The following is a 22,134-nucleotide window of genomic DNA, read 5'->3' on the forward strand; positions in this document are numbered from 1 at the left end:
GACAAAGAGAAAGAGAGAGATTTCTATCAGCACTTAGAGCAACTATGCGCTTAAAACTTTACGGGCAAACTTTCTTTTCCTCTCTCTCCACCTCCTTTTATTCCCCCCCTGCTAAACTCTTCCCCGTGGAATAAAAGTGTTGTTGTATACGTTGCTCTCAGTCGGAGATATGCAACTATCGTGCACGACCTTTTTTTCTTTTTTCTTTTCGCTGTCATCGTCCTATAAACGACACGTTTAAAGTTTCTGGAACTGGGGAGGGGAAGGGGGGAAGGGAAGTTTGCTTACGAAACGCGATCGAACGCGAAACGATGTCTACGTCACTGTCGGCACCGTCAACTCTCCGCCGGTTCACTATATCCGCCCCGTCATCGTCGAGGTTCCGAGAATTCCCACAAATGAATGTCCACGATCGAATTTGTCCGTCCGTCGAAATAAATAAATAAATGAGTAAATAAATGAAAAAAAAAAAAGAAAAAAAAAAGATTTTCCAAATAGAAACATTGGTCTCTGTGGTACGTACAGCCTGCGGCGGTGGTGTAGTCGCATTAATAATGTAAGTGTGCAGATGGTGTGCAGTGAGTGCGCGGTGGCGCTGACTAGGATCAATGTTCCGTTCGCGATCTATATAGTATATAGTACAGTGTGTATGTAACGACAACACGCTGGCTATGTGAGAAACAACACACTGTTACACAAGCCATTTCCACAGAATATATTTGCAAATATTCTGATCAAACGCGTGGGATGGAATATGTATTTGAAAACAAGCATACGTGGCGTAAACACATGATCAATTCTGGCTTGTATTTCGTCGGATTTGTTTGAACAATACCCATGTTAAAATATAGTGGTGAAAAGTATGGTGTGGATGACGAAAACAAAAAAAAAATATATATATATATATGTATGTATACTCGTAAAAAAAAAAAAAAAAGGAAGGAAAACAGGAATAAATAAAAATGTTTTTCTTTCCCCCTCCCCCCTTTTTTCGATAAGTAAACGATATTGCGAAATATTTACGCATCGACGATTAATTTCGTCGCGGTAAACGCTAATTTCGTAGAGGAAAACTCGATCGAAACTAAGGAGTAAACGGAAACACGTTCGTGCACTATATATATATGTATGTATCAACGTGTGTATGAATTATCGTGCGGATCGGGAAACAGTTGCGGGATATATGCTCGCAAGCGTGTAATAACGTATTTTATAAATTTATTCACATGATTTAAATAAATCAAGTATACAGTTAAGTTTACGACACCTGCGCAATTTTCGTGTCGTGTTTCACAGTAGATCGCAAAGCGCATGCTTTCTCGTTATTTTATTTATTTATTTAATTTTTTCTGTTTCTCACTCATAATTACCATTTTGTTTTCACCGTTTTATATATTTATATATATATATATATTTTTTTTGTTTGTTTGTATTTGTTTGCATTCTTTTTGTTTCCATCATCCCTCTTTTCTTTCTTCATTCTTACGCGACGTAATAATTATTTTACATGAGGCAAGACGTTTCAATTATAGATACATATTTACATATCGTACAAGTGTTTTCTCGTCATTCGGATCGGACATATAAAATTACAAAAAGTCATCGTCATCTATCTAGTCGAGAATTCAAAATCGAAGCTAAAACTCTCTCTCTCTTTCTACCGGACCGATAAAACCGTAATACGCCTCTCGACCGTTCGTTCCTCGATAATATGTATAAGTAATATATATATATATACATACAATGTACATAGGTACACGTACGCCGATACAAGCTTGCAACAGCTTGCAGCTCTATTTACATATTGCGTTTCCTTTCTTCCGTGTATATATATATATATATAATAATAGATATGTACAACGCGCGCGCGCGGTGTGTGTGTGTGTGTGTGGATCTCTAAATCGCCATTAAAATACGATTTTTCCCGGTGATCCAGGCGCAAAGGAGATGGCATGTTTATACTTTATCGCTCGGTGAAAAGTCGTCAAGTAAAGTGGGAGAGGGAGTAGAGAAGAGAAGAGTCCCTGTCGAACTAGATTCTCACGAGACGCCATTCAGAAATTTCGCATCATACAGTTTGCGCGCGCGCAATCTGTTCGCGAATAGAAGAGAGAGGAGGCTCTGATATCGAGGGACCGGAGACAACGGAAAAGAGAGAGAGAAAGTGAGAGGAGAGGGGAGAGGCATAGAATAGGGATAGACCGAGGGGAAAAAAGACGGAAGGGACGGAAAAAAGAAAGGAGGGAGGGGGAAATGCAGAAGTGGAAAAGTGAACAATCACGCCTTTTACCGATGAAACAAAGCAGGAGCGAACACGTATTCAACGTGAAAAGAAAAAGGATCGTCGCGGACAAATATTTCTAAAGTAGTGGAGAAGTCGTGGAATAAATACTCTCGGCTAATCGCGTATTCCTTTATCGCTAATAAGCTACGCTAATAATATAACGTCTCCCTGTGTTGAGCACAGCCCGAGAAAAGGCGAAATAACTCGACGACTCGATCTCTCGAGGTAGTATCTTGGACGATACTATGATCGTTCGACGCACACACCGATTCGTGTTGACCTTGGATACTTGATACACGAGATCAAAGTGAGAAAATAATATCTTTCATTTATCAATTATCCAAGGTATGCAAGGACCATTGTATATACGAAAACCGTCCCCTTTGCGGCATCGAAACACGGCGGTTCGAAACGCAACAAGCCAGAGAAGCTTCTTCTCATTCTCCATCGGGAGAATGAAAGAAAAGAAAGAAAGAAGGAAGGAAAGAAAGAAAGAAAAGAAAAGAAAGAAGTAAGTATCACAAGCGAGAAGAGAATCGGCGCGAAGCTAGACGAGATAGGCCTGGCCGGAGGATGGCGGTGGGGGCGGAGGCGGGGGTTGCTGTTGTCTCCAGGCGGTTCTCTCCAGCGTCGAATAATCCGAGTCGATGGACGAGTATATGTGCTCGGACAGCGGTCTTCTGTGATCCTCGCTGCTGCCGCTGCTGACCGTCGTGTTCGTGGCGATGAGATTGTTACCTGGCACGGTAACCGCATCTCGGTAGGCGTGATTGACGGTCAGCCTGGGTTGCGGGGACGAAGGTGGCAGTTGTTGTTGCGGCACGGAAACCGTGCCGCAGGAATAGGCGGGCGGCGCGTGTTGCAACATTAATGCGGTGGTCGGGGACGAGTCTTTGAACAGGGAACGCTGTCGTTCTTGGCCGCGCAACGTCGACACGCTCGTCTTCTCGCTACCGACACCGTCCAACGTGTACGTATTGATGTTACGCTTGTAGACGAGCGGGGACGATTTGCTCTCGATCGATATGTCGCCCATCATCGTGCTCGTCGTCGATGGTATCGCGTATCGAAGACGCTCCCAGAACCTCTTCTCGTTCCACGTGAGGATCGCGGCCGCGGTTCGAAGATACGGGCGCAGCTCGCGATCCAGCTCCACCTCCGGATACGCGTTCTCCGCTTGGACGATGATCAATTGCGAGGTCCGGCCGCGGAGGGCTTCGTGAAGCGCGGCGCGGAACTCGAATCGGGACCACTCGGTGAGCAGGAAATTTCGAGTGAGGACGATTAGCACGCGGCGCGACGCGTGCACCGCCTCGAGGACGACCGGCGCCGGGGTGGAAGCACGGAGTACGCAGGGTAGGTCGCGATGATGCAGGCACAGCCTGAGGCCGGCCGTCCCGTGTTCGAGTTCCACGGCCAGCGAATGCAACACGAAGTCCTCGTCGTTGGGGCTGTAACAAACGTAACAATCGTAGAGACGCTCGCGGTCGGAATCGCAACAAGCGGGCATCGGGGCAGCGGAGGCCATGGCCGCGGTTCCGCTCGACTTGCCCGGCTTCGCGCGCAAAAATCGTAGCCCGTACTTGGAATACGCCCAGGCGCCGACCGACTCGCGGAATATGAACGCGAGAACGATGATCACGAGGAGGACGAGCACCCCCGACAACGTGGCGGCCACCAGTGGCAGGTAATCGGATACCATGATGCTTTCTATCACGCCACCCTGAGAGAAGTAGTCGGAACAGACCGTCTCGTTCACGTTCAATCGCCGCCTGTAAGCCGGTCTCGCGTCACCCCCGTAGTAGCACCAAACGTCGCTCGCGTCCACCACTTTGTGCGCGTTGTCCGACACCCACGAGGACAATTCTTGCAAGAACTTGCAACGGCAGGACCACGGATTACTACCGAGAGACAGCTCGACCAGACGAGCGTTCAGGGTGACCTGCCAGACCGGAAAAGTCACCAATCGATTCCCGCTCAGCCTTAATATTTCGAGGGAACGTAACGGGAGGAAGGTCAGGTTACCGATGAATCCGATCAGATTGTTCTGGAGGTAGAGTTCGCGCAGGTGGGACAGCCGTTCGAACTCGAAGCCCTTCAACTCTCGTATCCGATTGTCCTCGAGGTGTAGGATCTGCAGATTGTTCAACCCGTTGAACGTACGATTCTGGATCGATTCTATGTCGCTCCCGTTCACGTACAGCACCCGCATATTCTTCCGCCCGATGAAGACGTGGTTCTGCAACTCGCGTAACACGTTACCGTCCAGGTAAACCTCGGTCGCGTCCATCGGGATCCGACGTGGTATCTCCTCGACCTCCAATCCGGAACAGTCCACTGCGTTCGTGTTCCACGTGCGATCGTTGTAGCACTTGCAACCCGCTGGACAGGTCATCTCGCAGTCGCAAGCGTCGAAATCGCAACAATGGCAGAGAGCGAAACAATGGGCCTCGTAGCGGCAGAGGAATTGCTCGGATCTCGCCGTCGAAGCGGACACGATTGCCACGCCACGTGGCCCGGATGTGCGACACATCACATTGTCCAGATCCATGATCCGTGGATATTCCCTGGTCGAGGTCTGATTGTTGATTCCTGGCAGCCAATCCATCGAACAATTACAATTGAACGGATTACCACCGATGTAGAATTCTGGCAGAGGTCGGTCCTCTGCTACCTTGGTCAGCAGCAACGACGTCAGTTCCATCGTTTCGATCATGTTCGCGTACATGTCGACCCTGGTCAGGTTCACCTTGTCCGTGAACGTGTTAGGTCGTACCAGATTGATGTAATTGTTGTTTATGAACAGCAACTCGACGCTGTCCGGCACGGACAGGGGGGACAATTCCGTGATACGATTGTGGCTGGCGTCCAATGTCTTCACCTTCGAATCGCGAATCTTGTAATAATTTCCTAAACTCTCGATGAAATTCCCGTGTATATCCAGCCACTTCAAATTTCCCGGTATGAACGCGTAGTCGAACCACTCGATGTGATTCTCCGATAGATTCAATAGTAATAAACTGGCAATGCTGGTGAAAACGCCGTTAATATCCGAGAGGAAGTTGCCGTCGAGCCTGATCGCCTCCAATCTCATGTTCCGTTCGAACGCGTACCTCTCAACGTGTTGAACCTTGTTCCTAGCCAAATTTAAAATCTGCAGATTCGGTAGATCCCACAGCATACCGCGCGACAGATTCCCAATGTCGTTGCCGATCAACCGCAATCCTGTAAGCTGATCGAGATTGCGGAACGAGCCATTATAAAAATTGCTGATCCGGTTCTCGCCTAGGTCGAGGGTTTTCAGAAGAGCGAGATCGCGTAGCGCGTCGGGCACGGACGTAAGCTCGTTACCGCTCAGATCCAGTTCCTTCAGGTCGGAACAGTTGCGAAACGCGAGCGGGTCGATGCTCGCGATCGCGTTGCCGGACAACGTGAGCCGATTCAGAACGAACAGACCGTTGAATAGTTGCGCTCCCACGGTGTGAAGCTTATTATCGGACAGCTCGAGGGTGTGTAGGTTGTAGAGAGGCAAAAAGGCGTTGCTCTCGATCCGATCGATCGAGTTGTTCCTAAGATCGAGAATTTGAAGGAAGAAAAGATCTTTGAACATACGAGCGTCGATGTGCGTTAGCATGTTGTAAGACAGGTTGAGAACGATCAATCGTATTAGCCCGAGAAACGTGGTCTCGTCCACTCGATCGCTGCCGAGCCGATTACCAGCGAGATTGAGTACCAGCAGCTGCTCCAGACGAGTGAATATACCCTTGGGCAGGTCGCGGAGCCCGTTGTAAGCCAGGTGTATCTCGCGCAGATCCCTCGTACTGGCGAACAATCCTTCGGGCAACGAGTCCAGAGAATTATAACTGGCGTTGAAGGTACGCAACACGGTAAGCCCGGTGAGCGCGTCACCGGCTATTTCAACGATCGCGTTCCGTTGCAGGTGTAGCTCTTGAAGTTGGCGAAGATCGAGCAACGGACTGTTCTCTTGTAAACGCGTAATCTCATTGCGCGACAGATCCAGGATTCGAATGTCCGCGCGGCACGATGATTCGCCGTTTCCGTCGGATCCGTCAACCGAGTCACGTCGATTCAATCCAATGTCGTTTATGTCGCGTAAACGATTCTCCGTCAAATTTAACGTTTGTAGATTATCCAGGGAGCAAAGCGAGTTCACTGGTAACGCTTGCACATTACTCTCCACAATTTCTAACGTATGAAGTTCCCGCAGACCGAGGAAAGAGTCCGGGGCGAGTTCAAGAAAACGGCTTGCACCCCATACAGAGTTAAAAGTTTGTACGGTCAGTTTCTTGAGTTCTAGAAGCGGTTGGAAAGCACCTTCGGGTATTCGCAATACCTTACAACCGTGCACGTGCAGCTCGTGCAAACTAGTCAAACGTTGCCAACTTTGTGCGTTGAAACTGCTTTCGAAATGATGGACGTCGCTGCACCGTATCCGTAATTTGAGAGCGCCGTCGAGTGACGCGACTAGACCAGTAATCGCACCAGGATCCAATACTCGAAGAGTGCAATCCGCGGAACGCGTGTCGTTACCACCCTCGGACAACCACTTGCAAGAGGACCCAGCCGATTCCGAGAGTATCGTTGATGCAAGACAAAGAAAAGCTGCGTTGATCAGCGTCATAAAAACATACTTCGCTGTCATCTTGCGTGACGGTGGTTGCGCGCGGCTTTTCGATTAACTTCTAGCCGAGAAACGGACGCGATCACAATCGCGACCACGACACCGTGATCAACTCTTTTCACTTTTGAAATTTAGCCAAATTATTTTCACCCTTTTTCATCCCTTTCTCGCGTTACACACTCGCACAGCGATGACACACGCACGCACATACACACGCGAGCGAGTGCGAGCGCGCGCGCGCTCATGCACCTCCTATCACGTAAGTACGGATCGGCCCATTTCTCTTGCCCTTTATTCGTGGGCTGGTGGCGAGGCACCCTGCCCTACGTTCCTTCACTTTTCCTTCACTCGCGATCTTTTCAACTGGTCGACCCGTGATTCCTCGTTGAACTGTTCGTTCTTGACTGTCGATTAATTTTTCTTTCTTCGTTCACTTTTGTTACCTATATCTCTTTATATGCTGATGTTTTTACATACGTACATTATCGCGGCAAGTAGTACGAACGCGCTTTAACGAAACGACAAAACGAAAACAGTCCGTGCACAACTCGTATACGCGAAGCGCCCGTGCGCTACCGTACACTCGCCTCGCATCAAGCACTAGCACTGATCCAGCAAACCGCTGAGCGCGCATCATCGGCATTCCCGACTGTTCCTCTTCGATTTCTCTCTCCAACGGCAGAGTGCGCCACTTTATTAGAATATCCTGCAAAGAAGCCGGCACGAATAAGAACAGAATGTAAAACATAACGTTCATATGCGCTTTGGTATGTGTACTGGTTTTACTCTGCTCTCCGCTGATTGGTGCACTTTTTTTTTATCCTAATTATATGTGTTAAGTCGTTAGAAAATGCCTTAATCAATGCTAGTTCGAAATTTAAATTTGAGAACGTTGCAACGGAATATAATTTCATATGTATTTTAATTTTCTAAACTTCGAAATTAATAATTATTTTCAAGTTTTGTGAAGTAATTTATTTTCGAGATAAGTTATTTTGAAATATATTGTTTGGATAAAACATATTATATACTTTTATATATTTTTGTATTTTTCTTCTTATATTATATTAAAAATATTTGTGTTTATAAAAATCTGTAATATTTTGATTCCAAATAAAATTTCAACATATCACGATATAAAAATTACAAATACATGTATAAAATACATGTATAAAATAAAATTATATGATTCGTATATATTTGAAAAATTTATAAAATCGATTCATGCTTATTAAATTATCATAATAAATTAATATGTATTTAAAAAATGTAAAATTACTGCATAGATGATATCAGTATTTTATTTTATAATATTTATTTAACAATAGATTAAAAAATAACGTATTTCAAGTTTATACACATTGTACGAACCATCTAGGGAATATATTTAACAAGTGAAGTTATATACGTAGCGTCGCTACTGTCTTCGTACAGTTGCAATTGGTGGAAGCTGATGCTAGCGACCAGTTCAATTTCAGCAGAAGCTTACGTTGCACGCTTCTTTGTAGCGGATTTGTAACGAAGAATTTGTCTGTAAACATCTAATTTTGTTAAAAAAACATACGTGATTATTGAAATTGTTTTCATTTAAAAACCACAAAAATGAAATTAGTGCATATAAGCTGCATTTTATTGGTTACGACAATCAACTGCATTGCGAGTAACAATGGTAAGTATTAATATTTTATGTTTGCTTTGTTAATGTCTATTAACACAATATGTGTTGCATTTCATTCGCGTGATATTCTATTCAAACTTTTGTATATCATTATTAGCTCATATTATTATTTATTTTATATACACGGGAAACATTCACGAAAAATTTAAACGGAAAATTCGTTCTCAGATGTCGGCAACTTACGTGGCGTTTAAATGTGCTAAATGTTTCGTATTTAGCCATATAAATGACGCAGTTTATTTTCAAAATTTCTTAAAATATTGCATAAAATATTCAATTTATGAAAAATAGCAATATATGCTACACGATCTTTTATACATTTTTAATTTTACGTAGTTTAATAGTAGCACGTTCACTTGTATCATATTACACAAGACGACAGATCGTTGCTATGTTTTTCGATGTCTCTAGAAACGCGTTCCTAAAATCCGTTATTTCTACATGATTTAACAATTTATTTAGGCTTTTTAATTATGTTTCAGTATTTTATTATTATCTATTTTGTGTTTCTACGCTTATTTCAAAATATTTTGTAATGTAAGAGATATATACTTATGTTACAAAGTTTTATTAATTTTAACAAAATGTCGAAAATATTTATGAGAAATTTTTTTATATAAATTAATTTTATTTCACATTGCATGTAAATTATTAATCTTAATTATTAAAATTTTTAAGAAAATTCGGTTATAAACTAAATATATATGTATATATATTTTTATTAATGCGAATGTTAATTTTTTTTTATAATATATATACATATATATTAAAAATATTAAATTTTAAATAAATATTAATTTTATTTAATATTATTAATTATATTAAGAATTTAATTTTAATTTATGGAGAAAATAAAGAAATTTAAAAATTATTAATATTTTATTATTTCTTTTTTTTTTTTTTTTTAATTAAATCTTATATTTGAACAGTTCTAGAATAAAGATTTAATAGTAATACATATAATTAATTCTTTATACAGCTAGTACAACAGAAGGAGATACCAATAAACCTACCAATCAGCAGACAATACCTGTAGTTAATAATACTATTCCTACTACAAATTCCTCGAATTCTACTACAGCAGTTAATACTACTACTAACAATACTAAGGATACTGTTGATTCTGTTACTATTGTTACAAATATTTCTACTATTACTGTTACTCCTATCAGTAACAAAACTATAAATGATAACATCACTACTGTGAATCCACTAATATCTCAATCTACCTTAAAACCTACAACATCTACTGAAAATACAACTATTACCGAAAAGTCTATAATAACATCTACTATAGTAAATACACCTACTATAAATTCATCCATCGTTTCATCAACTCCTGTAATTACTACAGTTCCGGTATCAACAAAAGTTGCACCATCTTATAAAGAACGACATTTTGATGGTCTTAGCTTCTTAGGTAAGTATTTAATATTAATATCTATATTAACTTTTTTTTTTAGACATTTAATTCCTCATTTATATATTTAATTATTTAAATGGAAATATTCATTTAAACATAATGATGTCCAATCATTAAATAAAAAATTATTTATTTTTGCCTTTTTCTAGGTGGCATCATTTTAGCTACAGGTTTAATGGCAATTGGTGCTCTCTCTTGGAAATTTTATAGAACATTGAATGAACAAAATTACCGTACGCTATGATATTATCAAGATTGTCATCGCGAAAATTCCATTTTTCAATAAGTAAACACAGTCGTTCAAACTAAAAACTATGAATTTTACCATAATAATATTGCGTATTTTTATAACGCACTTAAGTGTCGCGTGGTTTAAGTGCTCTTAGTAATGTGATGTGCAAACGCGAATTTCGTTTCTTTGTACCCAATTACAAAGACGAATTATACGCATTTTAATATTGTCTCTTTTTCTCTCTTCTCTATGACTGCGCATTGTAATAATGTAATTATATAAAGAAAGAATATTATATATAAAAAAAAAAATGGGGAGAATATAGGATTTTTAAGGATGAAAGAGGATGAAAGAGATAAAAAGAATAGAAAATATAGTATTACAATGCGCACGCGTAACATGCATACGCAAGTTGACGACCAATCAAATTCAATACATTCTATCAAAAAGATCAATTCTGCAATATAACAAGTCCACGTAATATTTTTTGCTCAAATGAAAATTATTTCGTAAAATATTTTTTCTTCGTTTTATTTATATACTTGTTTATAATATGTTATTCGTAAAAACGATGATTAAATTAATATAAGCACAATGAAATGTACACAAATATAAAGGTTCCTACGTGTATATTCATAATAAAAACAGATATCTAAAAAGTTATACGTGGTAAAGTTAGTGATGTGCTAAAGTGTGATTCATATTTTGATATAAATTCATAACTATAATATTCACTGTCGATCAAATGATACTTCTTTATTTGCTGACGAGAAATATATTTTTTACCCAAAAGCGTCGTTATACGTTCTTCGTAACCATAAATTACAGTTGCACCTGAACAAGCCCGTATTAAGAAACATTGTTGATAGGGAATTTGTGTACGATTTAAACAAGAGAGAAAAGTTTTCAGTTTCGTTTTTTGTACCTGTTGAAAGAGATAATTATATTATTGACAAATATTGAAACAAATTTTGAATACATAAGGAAATATAATATGTTAATTAATATTTTACGTAATAACCATAATCGTATAATATGTATTTTCATTTATATTTACATTTTTCGTTTTTTCTTTTCTTTTTTTTTTTTTTTTTTTTTTTTGATATGATTAAAATGTATAGTATTTATTAGTTTTTGTTTATTTTTTCTCAAAGTAAATGTTTTGTTTTAAAGAGAGTAATTATATTACCAATGTTACGATAGCTGTACCATAATTGATAACACTGGCTCCTAAAACTCCCTCGATAATTCCGAATGTATTCTCGATATGTTTAATATCGTCAGATAAGAAACTCAAGTATTTACACACAGATCGATGGTTTTCCCACAAAAGCTCTCCTATAATGTACACAATATAAATATTGGGTCGAAATTTGCATATAAACATGTAAAAAAAAGAAGCTAAATTGCTTTGAAAAAAATGCGGTACCTAAATAGACTAATTTTTGAAACATACTAATCAAAGTTAAAGAAAATATGACCTATTATTATATATATGTAAAACAAAATATATAAATATATATATTTAAAAAAAAAGCTACAGCCTAAATAATATATTGTATCTATGTTTCATGTAATGTTTTAACAATCTATGTAAAATATACTTGCTTATATCAATTATTACAGTATTAATACTACACAAAATGGAAAACAAATTACATAATCCAAACAAATTACATCAAACCATTTGATAATATCCTACCCAGTTTTTCCCACTGTTCCTCTCGAATTGCGCAACCCATTTTTATTATTCTTTTATCCTTATCAATCGCATCATGAATCATTTTTATCGTTTTTTCCGGAAATAAATATTTTATCATTGACATGCCAATTGGATGTGTACGCCATCGGGATTGCGTGTTTATCACTGTCATGATTTCCTTATATTCTGTATTACTTATATACCATTCCGGTGATTTATTTTTTTCAACATTTAATTCTATGAGAATTATTTCAACGTCGATATTGTTCCAATCGTATTGATCAAAATGAAGAGATTGTGTATCGGTGATGAAAATTTTGTCCTCTTTTCCAAGAACAGAAACCAAAACATCGGAGATTCGAGTTTTGTAAAGAGAGCTTACCGCTAATTTTTCCGCCAAATGACATATTAGCGCTTTTTCTAAAATGTTTACTGTATATGTATGTGCTACTGTTTCAAGAAACATGTACAAAGCAGTGATTAAGGCCGAGTTTTTCCCAAGATCGTAATTTGAAGGCAAGTTGGAGACGATTACCATTTGAAAACCAGGAATGTACGCTGTTAACAATATCAATTATATATTTTTTTCTTTCATCAAAATAATTTTATTTTCGGATTTTAATTATGGTTGCCTACATCTTTACGAATTGTTCGTCAATTTTTCATTTTCATGCGATATCAATGTGTTTCAATATGTCAATTTACTTATATCGATATGATTTAATTATAGTAACAGTTTTTTTCTTATCGAATGTAAGAAATATAAATTATCTTTTTTTTTTCTTCAAAACTATATCTTTAAAATAATTAAAAATGAAGGAAAAAATTTTAATAGATAAAACTAAATAACGTATATGTCCTACTTTTGCATTATCTTTGTCTAATTTTATGCATTGATGCAATGACTGGATAAATAATCGAAATATAAATAAAAGAAATTGAACATGTGTTATTTATCTATAATTATATATTCTTGATCTAATTTTGATATATAAATATTTTATAAGAATCAAGGATCGAATTATGCAAAAAAAAAAAAAATATCAAAATAATGTAAAATTATATTTAAGATATAGTAATAATATAAAAATTTTTCTCATATCTAATCTTCTAATATTTGCATGTATATTATATATAATATTATTGTATTTATTAACCAAGTGACTAATTGATTTTTTTTATTTTGATAAAACTAATCTTAAATTTTACTAATAACACGTTTTCTTCACAAAAAGTATTTGTTGAAATTATACATTTATCATTAATATTCGATAAAATAAATTTTTTCCATTGTTCAAAACGAAGTTTTGTTCTTAAAAACGTGATATTATTGGAAATCTTTTTTGCTTGTAAATAAGAAACGTTTCATACGTTCAATATGCTCGAATTGCAATTTTATATTTAATATTATCGTCTCGTCAGAACGTAAATTCCTTTCCAAATAATTTTTATAACGATTCATTTAAAATATATATTCGGGTATAAGAAACATGTAAATTATTAATTATTGATATCAATGCATCATATTTTAATACATATTTCGAAATACATATATATATATATATATATGTATTTTCCAATGATATCTTCAAGAAGAAAAATCGTCATCTCGTATAGATAATAAAAATAGATTATGCGAAAATTGTTATACTAATATATAGCATAAATAATAAAAACGAAAGTGTTAAACAATTCTGGGACAATTTAAACGAATCGAACGGGGAATGGAAAACGAACGATTAATACCTACAATACTTTTCCTTGAAAGTTTTCAACGTTCCTTTTAAATAACGTATCCACAATCTTTCTTCGTCTGCTATGTAAAGATCCTCCTCCTTCAAGCCCATTTCCATCCTTTCCACCTTAGTTTTGTCCAAGTAAGATATAATCCGACATCGTTTGTACTGATGGTATTTACCAACTATCAACGTGACAAGTTGAATGGCCTGTTTTATTTCAAGGGAAGATAAACGGAGACAAATGTGTGTATGTGTGTCTATCGTGTATGTGTCTGTATCGTTACACGCCTCTATTGCTTTTCCCAAGCGTCACGATCACGTGAGAAAAGTGCATGTTCAGCGATCGTGCAGGCTAGGAAAATCGGGACTTGGCAGTGAATCGGCGCAGAAATGCTTGAATTTGCACCTACCATGGACAATGATTTACTTTCAGCGAAATCCATACACTTGCCAGCTATGGTTAGAGTTCCGGGCGCGTACACCGCACAGGTAGGCTCTACCTTGTAAAATTCGAAAAATTTTTTTTCGGCGAATTCTTTTAATTCGTCCACACTGGGAAATTTCGTGATATTTTTGGGCAAATGATTTTCACTTAAATGATGTTTCACGAGTTTGTAGTAATCCTTCAAAAACTGTGTGTAGAACAATGATTTAAATGAGCTTCGAAATAATATCTCGAGGAGGATTAAAATAGCGAAATTTTTTTTTTTTTTTTTTTTTAAGGTAAAAAAAGTCAGAAATGCGTGATAAATTTCGTTTATCTGAAGTTTCAATTTTGGCCTGATAAAAACATGGAAATAACGTATGCAATTTTTCATTCTTTGCTTTATGAAAAATTACATATTGATAAGGAAAAATATATAAATTCGGCTTTACAGATATTTATTATCCCATTTTACATTGATATTCTAATCTAGTACAAAATATTTTACTTGGACATTTGTTATATGTATAATTAAATAACACAACGGGTCGTTTAAATCAAATTATAAAATTAAATAAACGAAAAAACGTTGATTCGTTAAATAATTCATCCAAAAGTGAAATTTCATATAAAGAAAATTCATTCTACCTTTAGATAACTTATTGCTATTACACGAGAAATTATCCTCTTTCCTGCATATTTATTACCCACATATACGTACATACATATGAATATAATTGCGTAAAATTTAGGAAAATTTCGAAATATTTTTTTCTTCTATTTTATTCTATTTTATTACATTTTTAAAAATTTTCATTCTTGCAAATTTCATATTTCCATCGAGAGAGAGAGAGAGAGAGAGAGAGAGAGAGAGAGAGAGAGAGAGAGAGAGAGAGAGAGAGATAAATAAAATACTGTTATTACAAAAAACGTGTTTCAATCGTGCCGAATTCACGAGTTCGAAAATTTCCAAACGTATTCAAAACGCAATTGTGCAACATCGTGCATCGTCCGCCGCCCGATTTAAGCGGACGCGTGTGTTATTTTAACTAACATTTCGTTCCCAAATATACGCGATACGCGATCACACGAAGTAGAACAGCGGCGCAAAACGGAAGTTTTTATCCTGATTTTTCTATCCCGAACAATGGGAGCTCTTACTTTATTGTTCGATAAATTGGCTGGCGTGGAAGCGGCACACGCCGTATAGATATTACGTGATTTATCGTTCATCCTGGAAAAAAAGTCATCTAACCGGAAACTCTAACTCGCCTCGGCCTACGAATCGACATATTTCTGATATTTGACATTTCTACCCTCCCCTCTCCTTTCTTGTTTTTCCCTCGTTTTGTTTTGTTTCAAGCGTCATCGAGTTTCGTCGAGTTTCGTGCAACCCGGGGAAAACGAAATCCCGCACGTTCACGTTCCTCTCTCTCTCTTTCTCTCTCTCTCCTCGAGGCCGTGCCTAGGGGAAAAAATCAATCTTGCCTCGTAATCACACCGATTGCATTTCCCTCCGTTTCGTTTCGTTTCGTTTCGTTCCATTCCCACTTTTCCTTCCCTTCGATTATGTAAATGACGTGAACCGTGTTACGTACGCGATCGTTTCGCGAAGGCGTGAGATACAAAAGGCGTGAGAGAGCGAGATAAGTAAGTGAGTGGAAAAGGGAAGAATGAATCATTTTTCACACGAAGCGAAAATCAACGTTCGAAAAATATCGCGGTTCCTCCCCCCTCCCCCCGCGAATGTTAAATAGAATTTAAATTTCACGCGTCGAGGGAATACGCGCGTTCATCTTCTTTTTTTTTTTTTTTTTTTTCTCCATCGAATATGCGTGCAATAATTGACAGGCGTTGTGCGTCTGAGTTTTTTGTGGAACGAAATATTGTGGAATAGCGTGTATATGTTTGTGTTTGTACGCGTTATAATTTCGAAATTGAATTTGTTATGGTACGTAAATTAGAATGTGGAAATTTTATATTATATTTGAATTAATAAAATTTATTTTAGGGGAAAGAGGCGAGTGAAATATTGGTTTAACAATTGCACAAAGGAAACGAAGTTTTAAAAAACTTTGTATCGATGTGATATGCATCAATTCAATTATCGGTACTTATTATTGCGCCATTACTATATTTTTTATTGTTTCAAAGTACATCTCATCGGATAACGAACGGTATCAACATTAATGATTAAATTTAAAATATCTCTATAAATAGAAAAACAAATCACAATTCTTCTAGTACGATTAAATTAATGATACTTGATAGTAAAACAAGGATAATTGTAAATAGAAATTTTCAAACCAGCTCAACATTATTCGTTTGTGCAATAGAAATCTATTTGTTAATATTGATATATCCAATAATTTAATTTAACGCAAACTCCTTTATTTATTTCGTATAGATACAAAGAATTTCTTGTTTCAATTGCAATAACACGTTCCATAAACCGATACATACGTCTTGGTAAGCGTTATAGATAAATATGCTCTCGCAAATAAACGCAAAAAAAAAAAAAAAAAACAAAATTAAACGTCCGCGTAAAATCATCGACTCTTTCTGCTTTTTGTGATAATTTCACGAAGCAAAGCAAATGACATTTTCCACAGGGATGCAAAACACGCGTCACGATTTAGCGTAGCAGAAATTATTACTTTTTTCCCCTCCCCTTTTTTTCCTTTAAATATAAATCGCTGGTTACACACGATTGAAAACGTAAAACAGCTCGAAGCTAATATCCCTTTAACGCTTCTACTGGCTATGGATATAACGGAAGAGAATTATCGAGATATCAATGTGAAACAACCATACACGGCATATGGTTATCCGTGGCAGTATACGATAATGAGCTATACGTCACGAACGTTCACAGTAATTATCACAGCATGGAACTTGAAACTTTTCAATGATACGAGAATTATGTAAACTCTATTGAGATTAATCATATAATAAGAGTGTATATAAGCTATATATAAATATAGATTGAAATGCATAAACAATGTTTGAATGTTTTTCATAACGCTTTTTATGCAAAGAGATAAGAAACAGATAAAGCGAAACTATTCAAGATAGATGGAATATGTTGAAATTTTTATGAATGAGAGGCTAATATTTAAAAATATAAAAATATTACGAAGATGAGTTTCATAAAGTAAAGTATATAAGAAAGATTTAGCATGTTACTTTTCCTAATTTATATATTATATATATATTAATCTATTAATTTGATCGAATAAAATATTTTTTAAAGCAATAATATTTTTTCCAATTGTAGAATATAATTTCGAAAACAATTTCCCGTCGTATTTTTCTATCGTTGCACGCGCGACAAGAAAAGAGTTTCTTAAGGTTCGAAAGAAAATATTCGATCCAGTGGTTCGAGTCCAGGGACCACGGTCGGAGCGCGTGGATCGTTTTGGCAGAAAAGAGGCGCAGACGTGAGTCCAACTCTCGACAGGGGCGGAGTCCCTGCCCTTTGTCAATAAGAGAGCATGCTCCCTCATATCCCTCCATTTCGTCTCTCTTCACCCAACGCTGGAACGCGTAGCCCGCAACTTCTCTTACCACCCTTCATCCTCATCTACGTCCATCTCCCGTCCTCTCTTCTCGATCTTCCCCTTCTTTACTCTCCCTATAATCAGCCTCTCTCATCCTCCATTACTTTTCTCCCTCGCATCTTTTCCTCCGCGTTTCAATCGCGTTCCTCCATTCCTCCCTCCCTCCATCCACCTCTTCCACGAATCTCCTCTCCGTTTCCTAACCGTTCATCATCTACCCTACCACGACCTGGCGCCTCCATCTTCCCTCCTCCTAGTTTCGTTCCAGGGGGCGAACTATTTTTTCGCGGTACGCCTCTCCAAATATACCCGCACGCACACATTGAACGAGCCGGCCCCAGAGCACAGACGCCGCGACGCCGCCGTTGTTGTTGTAGCGCATCAGATCGCGAGCAGAACGAGACGAGACGAGACGCGAGCGAGTGAAGCGAGTGCACGAACGAATATGCGCCCAAGGTGAATCCTGATGAACGTATCATCGATCGATGGTTGCTGAACCACCACGGTGTGCTCGGTCCACGCGTGTACGCGCAAAGAGGAGACGCGCCGCGAGCCGCGCTACTCTGTTGCTCGAATATCCGCGATTGCCCACAGCCGCGAGACCACGGATCTTCCACGGGGGATAATCGTTCTCGACACTTTCCGCGGAGTATACTTGAAGAGAGAGAGAGAGAGAGAGAGAATAAGCAAGATCCGCGAAGAGGAGAGATGGCGGGATAAAGGGAGAGAATATTGGAGAGAAGGATAGGGGAAGAGGGAGAGAGAAAGAGAGGCGACTTTTATCGATTGTCGTCGTGGGACGAGATACGAGAGAGAGAGAGAGAGAGACGTGCTGGATTCGAGAGTGCGGGATCTTGCGTTGCGACAGAATCAATTCCGTGCGGTCCACAACGCGTGTTGCCCACCAGCCGTTGTGTTTCCCATCAGGATCAATCCGGGATGGGTACAGTGCCGCTACCCGCTACTTACGAGACCCGTCGTCCTCCCAGCTGATGGTGTTGTTTTCGGTGAGCGTGCATCGCGAGAGAGAGCGAGGAAAAAGGGTGGTTCGCTGTTGGGGTGACAGATGCGAGAGGTCGCCGGAGGAGAAAGTATGTGATCGTGTGGTTGATGGAACGTGCTTATTAAAACGTGTGATCCCTTCCTTGTTTGTGTGCGTGCGTGTGTGTGCGTGCACGCCAAAGGATTCGCGGATGCTAGAAGCTGATTGGCCTCGTTGCTTCTCCCAATGTAAGTGATTTCTTCGTGCGACAAACCGGATATATTCCCGGATTTTCTCGCGGATCGATCAGGATAAATGCGTATTCGAGGAATACGTTCGATTTAATTGGTCAATTACGTGTGATGCGTGTAGGCGGAGATAGAATTCTTGGGATTAGAGGAATTGGAGGCGTGTTTTGAAAAAAAAAATTACACCGTTGCGAAAAGGATATCTGCTCCAAACCCGGTTGAACTTTCCAACGTTCTAACGTTCTAACTGTGTTAGCATTCCTCCGCTTGACATTTATCAAACGTAGCAGTGTGCTCGAGCGTTTGAAGAGAAAGGCGGTACGTTATGGTATGCGTTTAAACTATTCAGGGCGAAGAAACGGTTTGATACCGTTTCCGTGATTTATCAAAATTCGATACCACGCTGCCGAATCGCGATTCGACCTATTTTCGTGACCGAAAGAGGGATGATTTTTATGGTCTATTCTTTTGGGGGACGAAAAAAAGAATCATTTTTTAAAAATAATTCGACGAACGATCGATTCGTAATATTCGTATCTTCCTTTAACGAGTTATTTTTAATAAATAATTCCTTTCTGTGATATAATTTTTGATATAATTGAAAATTTGAATTTTCCTTGCTATGTTTCAATAATTTTTTATTCGATTATGTATTATCTTTAAATAATTTTTATAATTTATAGCGATACTATATGAAAAAAAAAAATAGTTGATATTTTTCGTTTAAAAAAGCAAACGATTACGATTCTTTTAAAAATTATTTTGTTGCGATGAAGGTAAAGAATGATATAAAATAAAGAGTATAACAGAACTTTGTTATCGAATAGATCATTGATCGCTATATTTATCGCGCAATTTGCAACTACAGTTATGTCGTAGTTATGCAATGCAATTCGCGAGGCAACGAGAACAATCAATCTTTAATTTATTCACGTTAAATAACGCGATAATTCGACTCGTTCTTCGTAGTCGTAATATAAATATTTGTCCTCATTAAGCAGTTAAATTATATTGTAAATATTATCAACTATATTCTTCTGAATATTTTATCATTCGTTCATGCTTAAAGAATATTTCATTATTTCTTTGACGTATTTTCCTATTCTCTTTATATCCGATCCAATGATATTTCTCGTTATACCGCCATTTTAACTTAATGCAAATAGAGATAAATTCAATTCGGATAAAACGATAAAACGTATCGTCTACATCCATCCACACGAAAAACACATACTTGACACATTTCCTTTTTAGAATAATATTCGAGGCAATTTGACGGGAAGTTTCTTCGTGACTTTAATCATGGATTATACGACTGTTGGAAGAGCGTAGCTTCAGAGTCCATAATCTTTCGATGAGGCATAATGATTGTGTGCGATGCACGATGGAATTTCTTATGACTAGCTCAGCTAAATGACATTAAAATGATAATTACTTCGTTCCGTATATTAAGTTAATAAACTATTTTTTTTTTATTATAATTAATCCTTTGTAGAAAAAATAAATTACCAACGATTTAAAATTTTATGAAATTTTACTTTATTTCTTTTCTGCAAACTTTTCTTTTGTAACGCGAAGAAAAAGAGACTTGATAACGTGCGATAATATAATATTTTATAGAATTTTTACAAATTTGTTTAGAACATGGAAAAAAGTTAGGTTTGAATGTCAAAGACTCTGTTTAGTAAAGAATGTTTGTCTATGTGTAATTAAATTTGTGTTAATTTATGTTAAATTTATGTTAATTGAATTGCTTATTTAACGATAAACATACGTAATTATAATTACATGTTAACATACCAAAGAACAAGATATTTCTTTAAATTTTAATTCATATTTTTTGGATTATAATACGATTATGATAATTCAAGTTAGATTGATCTGTTAAATTGAATTATTTAAATTTAATCTGCAATTTCATTAACTTTTTATTTCTTTATTAATTATCCAAGCGACTAATGAGATTATAAATAACGCGAGAAAAAGAAAAAATCACCGTATTGATTATTTATTTTAAGGAACGATATAAAATATAAATTAAAATAAAGAGTCTAAAATTAAATATAGCTTAGCATTAGATCTATCGACCTATAATATATATATATATATGCGTCTAAATATATTAAAATTAAAACAGTATTATGAATGTAATTAGATACGTGTAATCAGTATTAATTTTTTATATGTTTTCAGTAATTGTAAGACAGTAAAAAACTTAATCGGTTTGACAGCTCTAGCGATAATTTAAATTATTACGTGATTATTTTTTATGTTTTTTGTTATTTTAATCTAGAATTTCATTCGCTAATATACGTATATGATTTGCCAGAACGCGTTTATACATTTAACCTTCTGACAGTGGTAGAAGATTATAAAGAACAGGCTAATACTTATTTTTATTTTTTCGCTATCAACATTTTTTTCCCACCTTTGACATCGAACATGGAAAATACATATTTTAACTTCTTATAGATAGATCGTAATTAAACGATCGTAATAGCATAAGAGGAATAAATAATTATATATTTACTATCTCGACAAATATTAATATTCGTCATATATATATTTGTACATTTTATTAATAATTGCAAAAATAAAAGATTTGCAATCTATCATTTCGATGATGTATGATAAAATGTACAAGTTATAAATTTGACAGCTTAACTGAATCTCTTTCGAGATAAAATGTGGAAGGGTTAATCGACAGACGTGGCCGTTTGAAAATAGGAGCACATCGATACACACACACACACACATATGTGTGTGTGCATCAAATTCGATAGCCAACGATCGATTTAATCGAAGAATCGAGAAGTAACTCTCTTATATTTAATATCTTCACACAAGAGAATTTTTAGATTTGAGAATTTTAGTTGGATGCTTTCTTCTTCCTATTCAATCAATTTCTATCGATTAAGAAGACACAGGACAAGAGATCGCAACAAACAATCTGTGCAACAATCAAACTGTTTTCGTAAGATGTTCATATTCAACCAAACTATTTTTTAAAATTTTCTGCGTCCTCACAAATGAGAAACTGCCAACAATCGATCGTAATGAGAGATTAATTGAAATCTCATGGTATTTTTATTACATTTTCCGTCATAGTGAGATCAAATAATAAATCAAATTTCAGCAATTACTTGTAGATCTCCCACTGTTAATTAAATAATCGCACAGTTTGAAAATATTACTTTAATATCCTCGAAAATTATTTTTA

General features: G+C 37.1%; 3 protein-coding genes across 4 annotated transcripts; 1 reads left to right on the forward strand and 2 right to left on the reverse strand.

The window, feature by feature from the left end:
* Nucleotides 1-1,198: 1,198 nt before the first annotated feature.
* Nucleotides 1,199-7,525, reverse strand: Toll-7 (Toll-like receptor 7). Its single transcript, XM_003697634.4, has one exon. The coding sequence runs from the start codon at nt 6,945-6,947 to the stop codon at nt 2,832-2,834; it is 4,116 nt and encodes a 1,371-aa protein (XP_003697682.1). The 5' UTR covers nt 6,948-7,525; the 3' UTR covers nt 1,199-2,831.
* A 268-nt stretch (nt 7,526-7,793) lies between these two features.
* Nucleotides 7,794-11,879, forward strand: LOC100870003 (uncharacterized). Its single transcript, XM_012492178.3, has 3 exons — nt 7,794-8,595; nt 9,584-10,024; nt 10,177-11,879. Exons 1-3 carry the CDS (start codon nt 8,529-8,531, stop codon nt 10,269-10,271), a joined length of 603 nt encoding a protein of 200 aa, XP_012347632.1. The 5' UTR covers nt 7,794-8,528; the 3' UTR covers nt 10,272-11,879.
* On the reverse strand, nt 11,318-15,502 carry LOC105736635 (galactokinase). 2 transcript variants are annotated; one of them, XM_086907992.1, is made up of 5 exons: nt 15,286-15,502; nt 14,111-14,332; nt 13,712-13,907; nt 12,344-12,519; nt 11,962-12,198 (listed from the first exon to the last, which is right to left on the reverse strand). In XM_086907992.1, exons 1-5 carry the CDS (start codon nt 15,355-15,357, stop codon nt 12,193-12,195), a joined length of 672 nt encoding a protein of 223 aa, XP_086764118.1. In that variant the 5' UTR covers nt 15,358-15,502; the 3' UTR covers nt 11,962-12,192. The 2 variants fall into 2 exon arrangements, with proteins under 2 accessions (XP_086764114.1, XP_086764118.1); XM_086907988.1 differs by having other exon boundaries at nt 11,318-12,519.
* Nucleotides 15,503-22,134: the final 6,632 nt, after the last annotated feature.

Source organism: Apis florea, unplaced genomic scaffold, assembly GCF_048593485.1.
Source record: "Apis florea isolate Af1SG1 unplaced genomic scaffold, ASM4859348v1 contig_1645_pilon, whole genome shotgun sequence".
Classification (NCBI taxonomy): domain Eukaryota; kingdom Metazoa; phylum Arthropoda; class Insecta; order Hymenoptera; family Apidae; genus Apis; species Apis florea.

Excerpts from the sequence above, each read along its gene's own strand:
- Toll-7 (XM_003697634.4), bottom strand. The coding sequence starts at position 6,947 with ATGACAGCGAAGTATGTTTTTATGACGCTGATCAACGCAGCTTTTCTT.
- LOC100870003 (XM_012492178.3), top strand. The coding sequence starts at position 8,529 with ATGAAATTAGTGCATATAAGCTGCATTTTATTGGTTACGACAATCAAC. Across the intron at positions 8,596-9,583 it reads CTGCATTGCGAGTAACAATG|CTAGTACAACAGAAGGAGAT; the intron begins GTAAGTATTAAT and ends TTCTTTATACAG. Across the intron at positions 10,025-10,176 it reads TGATGGTCTTAGCTTCTTAG|GTGGCATCATTTTAGCTACA; the intron begins GTAAGTATTTAA and ends GCCTTTTTCTAG.
- LOC105736635 (XM_086907988.1), bottom strand. The coding sequence starts at position 15,357 with ATGAACGATAAATCACGTAATATCTATACGGCGTGTGCCGCTTCCACG. Across the intron at positions 13,908-14,110 it reads AAAGTAAATCATTGTCCATG|GCCATTCAACTTGTCACGTT; the intron begins GTAGGTGCAAAT and ends GAAATAAAACAG. Across the intron at positions 12,520-13,711 it reads AACTTTCAAGGAAAAGTATT|CGTACATTCCTGGTTTTCAA; the intron begins GTAGGTATTAAT and ends TATTGTTAACAG.